Raw genomic sequence first — 6,000 nt, forward strand, 5'->3', positions numbered from 1 at the left:
CTCCCTCCTTCACCCTCCATCTCCCCTGATATCTCTCTCTTCTCTACTGTTTCTCTTCTCTGGCCGTTCATGTCTACCTCACCTATACCTTTCCCTCTTCCATCACCTTCCCTCACATTCTGTCTCCATCCCCTCTTCTATCCCCCTTTCTTCTCATCTCCATTAACCTCTCTCTCCCTGCATGTCACCCTCTCCTTGTTCCCTTCCTTCACCTTCTGTCTCTTTATCCCTCTACCTATCCCATGTCTCTCTGTCCTGCTATCATCTACCTCTCTACCCTCGATCTCAATGTATCCCTACCTCTCTCTCCCCTCTATCTCCATGTCTCTCTACCTCTCTCTCCCCCCTCTATCTCCATGTCTCCCTTCCTCTCTCTCTCCCCTCTATCTCCATGTCTCTCTACCTCTCTCTCTCCCCTCTATCTCCATGTCTCCCTACCTCTCTCTCTCCCCTCTATCTCCATGTCTCCCTACCTCTCTCTCTCTCCCCTCTATCTCCATGTCTCCCTACCTCTCTCTCTCTCCCCTCTATCTCCATGTCCCTCTACCCCTCTCCCCCCCTCTATCTCCATGTCTCCCTACCTCTATCTCTCCCCCCTCTATCTCCATGTCTCTCTACCCCTCTCTCCCCCCTCTATCTCCATGTCTCCCTACCTCTCTCGCCCCTGAAGGGTCTGCTGTCTGAGATCCTGCGTAAGGAGGAGGACCCCAAGACGGCTTCCCAGTCACTGCTGGTCAACCTGCGCGCCATGCAGAACTTCCTGCAGCTGCCCGAGGCAGAGCGAGACCGCATCTACCAGGACGAGCGTGAGCGCAGCCTGACGGCCGCCTCCGCCATGGGCCCCGCCCCCCTCATCAGCACGCCGACCAACCGCGCCGTACAGGTAGGTCACGCACTTCCTGGTTCTGACACGCATGCCCTGGCTCCGAACATACACTTCCTGGTTCTGATTTTCCCTTCCTGTTACTATCAGGGACTTCCTGGTTCTGATATTCACGTGGTGGTACTATCAAGGAACCTGATACTGATGTTCACTCACTGGTTCCAACATGCACGCCCGGGTTCGTTGGGTGTCATGTGACCCGCAGTCTCCAATAGCAAGCATTTATTTTTAAAACCGCGTTTCTTGAACAGGGTTTAATTGTAAAATGACTTGTAGTGACTGGCTAGTAGGACCATAAACTAGGTACTGACAGACGCAATCAAGACCGACTCTTTAAGTCCTACAAACATCAAACATTCAATTAATAAAGGTGCTTGTGTAATCTCGACTGTTTCTGAACAACATATTAGTCTTTACTGCCATATGATTGACGTAGGAGTCATCAGTCAACTTGGAAACATCTCTATATTTAGATAGGAGATATAGACCGCTTGGCATAGGAGGGAAGTCAGGCGCAGACACACACGTATGTACACACACACAGCACCTCTGTCTCCCCACGTGTATTTACATACCATGTGTGTTCAGATGCCAAGCATGAATCCTGGCCGCCCTGTGGCTCACACATTCCACACCTCACACACACACACACACAGACACACACACACACACACACACACACACACACACGCACACACACCTCGCACACACACCTCACACACACACACACACACACACACACACACACACACACACACACACACACACACACACACACACACCTCAAACACACAATCACAGACACCTCGCACACCTCACACACCTCACATACCTGCGCAGCGCCTCAGCCGACAGTGTGTCTGCATGCTCACTGCAGCCCAACATCAAAGTGCTGGAGAGACACCGTCGTTACGTTGCGTTGCCACGCAGGCAAGGCAGGCACGGCGCACACATCGTTTAGACTATCTCTTCTGTCACGTTTTCTTAGGCTTTTTGCATGTACGTGGTGGAGACTAACTCGAGCAGGAGCACAGTTATCCATAAAACACAAGGTGATCAATGTACTGATTGGTTTTAGGGGTCGACGTCCCCTCTCTTTAACAACGCACCGGGTCCCGGTGGAGAGGAGCCCTGGTGAATCTGAAGCCTCTGAACGGATGTTCCTCCGTGCCGTCATTCCCTCTCCCGCTCCCCTTTGATCTGAGGACCACACCATGCTCCCTCGCTCAAACGGTGTGTCTCGGCCTTTCCTCCACTTCAGACCATCTGAAGTGTGGTCGTGGGTCTCCATGGCGATGTGTGCAGTAGACAAAGGCCCTCTCTGTTGCCTTACCCGTTCGCTAACAGGGGGCTTTTAATTTAGCGGAGAGCGGCAGGAAGTGGAAATAAAGGAGAAGGCGGAGGGGGGGGCTGACAATGGGACAAGCCCGCGCATGTCTCCCCAGGATGGCCAGATCCATGAGACACCGTTGCGGAACTATGACAGGGCGCTTTTATTTTGAAACGACGAGGATGGATAACCAGTAATGCAACATTGTAGTCAATTACTAAGCACACAATTACTACACAATACAAAAGAAACACAATGTAACAAAGTAGAAACACAAACAAAGATAGACAGAGATAGACAATACTTGGACACGGTCATGACAAAGTTAGGGTTGATTCATGATATCTTGTTTTTACAATCCACCTGCAGCCAATAACCTTAAACTTTATTATGGCTGAAGAAAAACTGAAGTTGTTGAAGGTGAGGTCATGGTTTCAGTGGTGTGAAGAGGGATCATCATTTGAGCATGATTTCAAGCACAGAGGGCAACGTTAACGATTCCAAAACATTCCTCACTATAGCATCACTAAACAAGAAACTAGCTTTCAACAGAAACTCTTTTTATAGAGACAAATGCACCAGTACACCGTGCAAAGCACAAGTGCACTGTCTCAAGTTTCCTATAGGATATCAAGTACAGCACATGAGTCACGGCATAGTGTGTTATATAAGTCATAAAAAGGAAGGCCTGAACCACTTTAAATGTCAGTATCATAACATGATCCCCAACGTGTGTGTCCACATATGCACATTTTTGCCTTCCTTTCCACCCACACCCAACGCCATAAAACATGGCTCTATGCATCCATATGCGTACATGCAGACAATACTCACGTGCATTCATGGACACACAGACATAGACACACACACACAAACACACACGCACCCACACCTACTCATGGTCTCACCCATCTGGCCAGAAGCCAGGCTCCTCTAACGAAGGCTGTGTGTGCAATTTGAATTCCACAACATAAATCCGTCAAGGTGGTAATCGAACGCAAGACAGAGATGACGTTTTTATGGGCCTCGCGAATACAAATGTAAAAAAAACCTCCAGGACGTGTAGGGCCTGTTCCTCCCACTAGAACCTGTTAGCACCTTCCCTGGCCTCAGCGGTGAGCTCCATCCCGCTACCGCTGGTGCTAGCGCCGCCGCCGCTCAGCCACTCCTCGCCATCAAACAGTGGATAAAAACCACAAAGAGTGTCCTTCCTGTTGTTTCAACACGAGTTGGGGTAGTGCCTGAAGCGGCCTCTGCAATTAGCATGATCATGATACCACCAACAATGGCTTCGCCCCCTCACCATCAAAGGGTCGTTAAACAACGGATCAAACGGCGAAGAATGTTCCCGCCTCGCCGACACCACCGCAGCCACCCAGGAATGCGCCCTGCGAGGGGGTGGTGTGATGTTTGGCGTCTAGACAACTGCTTGACTGCGCGCGTTATTATAAGCACAGGTTACGTGACAGGTCTGCATACATTGATGCTATAACATTTCATCGTGGCGTCAAGTGTACGGAGCGGTTCTCTGGGCCTCACTTGTACCGTCCCCACTTGATGAGGTTTATGACTTAGGTGATGATTAGCTGTTGTGCTCTAATGATCTGATAGGAATATGTCTGACACGCAAGTTATATCAAGCCAGGACTAGCACCTCTCGTCTGATGCATTAGACATTTATTAGACATTTCAATTGATGCTACATTTTTTACGCTGTTTTCTCGATATGAAAGGAATCTTGCATACGGGGTTATGTAGAGAGAATGATGTTGTTTGAGTGTGCGTCTATGTGGGTATACCTGCTCATGTATGCCTGTGCGTTGCAGTGTGTGTGTGTGTGTGTGAGTGTGTGAGTCTTATGGGTGTCTGCCTGTGCTTATGTGTTCTCAAATATGCTCATGCACACACGTGTGTAGTTGTGTGCTTATGTCTGTATTAGAGATTTGATTTCTTTCGAGGTGTGTGTGTGTGTGTGCGGTCTTGATCCAACATGGCCACTCATGATGTTGTGTTTCCTCTTACCCATCAGCCCCGGCGGGAGGACTGCAGCAACATCCGACCCGAGGATTGGAGTCCCAGAATCCCCGTGGGCATCTCCCCTGTGAGCAGTCCTGCATGACCTTTGACCCCCTCCCTTTTCTTTCCCCTTACATCTCCACTCCTCTCCTCTTCCTCCTCTCCTCCTCTTCATCATCATAATTTTCCAAATGTTTCTCACCTCCTCCTCTTCGCATCACCCTTCCTCCTCTCTTTTATATCTTCCTCTTTCTCTTCTGTCTCTCACTTCCTCCTCTTCCTCATCGTCCTCATGAAGTCTCTTTCCCTTATGATCTACTGACTATTCTTGATGAAATCAAGGTTTTTTGGATTGGAACACAAACTGGTTGAATTTAAGACATTTCCAACACGCATTTATGTTTGTTTATTTGTATTGACATTGAGTAATGGAGTGAGTTATTATTCCTAGAATATTGACACATCTTTTCAATATCAAGGTATTATTATTGAAAGATACAATACAAGTTAATAAGTAAAACAAAAAAATAATATAAGAAATAGAGCAAAATACTGTAATGAGAATCAGAAACAGGGGCAAATGTATTTAAACTGCAAACTGCTGGTTATTATTTACAAGAGATTCCAGTCTGTGTGTTGGTTCCCGGTTTCCCTGGTTCCTTCCCTCGCTCAGTACATGTCTGTGTTCCCCAGGTGAAGCCGTCCCAGCTGCCCAGCGAGTGGAACGGCAAGACAGAGAGCTGCATCCTGAACATCAGCTCAAGCATCTATGAGGAGATCCAGCAGGAGATGAAGAGGGCCAAGGTGTCTCAGGCCCTGTTCGCCAAGGTGGCTGCCTCCAAGAGCCAGGTACATACACACACACATACACACACACACACACACACACACACACACACACACACACACACACACACACACACACACACACACACACACACACACACACGTGCACACGCTCGCGCACAGGCGCACATGCACGTGCGCATGGACACACATGCACACACACACACACATCGGACGGACATACACATGCATAAAAACACACTAACACACCCAGGCTCACACTGTAGCAGGAAGTAAGTGAGCAGATGGGAGAGCATTGAGAACAGGAAAGGTATCTCTGCTGTTATCCTCCTTGTTTATAATGAAGATCACCTAGACCTCATTAATTCGACATTAATCATTCTGTAATTTAAAAGTCTTAATAGGAAAATAATAACACTCAAAAAGAACAAGAAAAACGTGGTAATTATTATATTCTGAAATATTAAACGAGTTTCCTATTTTATTCTTCTGTTCTTTAATAAGGCCTCCCATCCTTTCATAATACAAACACATAAGACTTTATTAAAACACATAATACCTATTCAAACACATAATACCTTATTGAAACGCATTGTCCCGACAAAGGTTTTATCAAATGGTTCAGACCTCATTCAATCAAAAAGCTTTTGTTTCTGCAATAATAATCACACTGAATGATTGATAAGTAGATTCCTTATCTATAAACACACAAAAAAAAACACACACACACAGACACACACACACACACACACACACACAAACACACACGCACTAATGACGTCTTCAAACCAGTGCTGAGGCGCTGGCAAATTCAATGGAACCAAGACATATCTAAAGCACCTCATGGTCCAACTACAGAAGGAGTCTGTAGTTGGCTCCCCTCTGCCTGTGGGTTTCATTACCCTAATGATGGGCCCCCCACGACCGCGCAACCAGCGATGTTTCGATGGTACACCCACGCCAG

The 6,000-nt window shown here is 47.5% G+C and overlaps 1 protein-coding gene across 4 annotated transcripts in view; it reads left to right on the top strand.

The window, feature by feature from the left end:
- satb1b (SATB homeobox 1b) overlaps nucleotides 1-6,000 on the top strand; it is a 64,469-nt gene that overhangs the window by 37,024 nt on the left and 21,445 nt on the right. For all 4 annotated transcript variants that reach the window (XM_079758268.1, XM_079758270.1, XM_079758271.1 and 1 more), the window contains exons 9-11: nucleotides 671-883; nucleotides 4,243-4,314; nucleotides 4,923-5,078. In XM_079758268.1, the coding sequence (XP_079614394.1) occupies nucleotides 671-883; nucleotides 4,243-4,314; nucleotides 4,923-5,078 (441 nt within the window). The remainder of the gene's footprint in view (nucleotides 1-670; nucleotides 884-4,242; nucleotides 4,315-4,922; nucleotides 5,079-6,000) is intronic.

Source organism: Pollachius pollachius (genome assembly GCF_949987615.1).
Source record: "Pollachius pollachius genome assembly, chromosome: 1".
Lineage (NCBI taxonomy): Eukaryota > Metazoa > Chordata > Actinopteri > Gadiformes > Gadidae > Pollachius > Pollachius pollachius.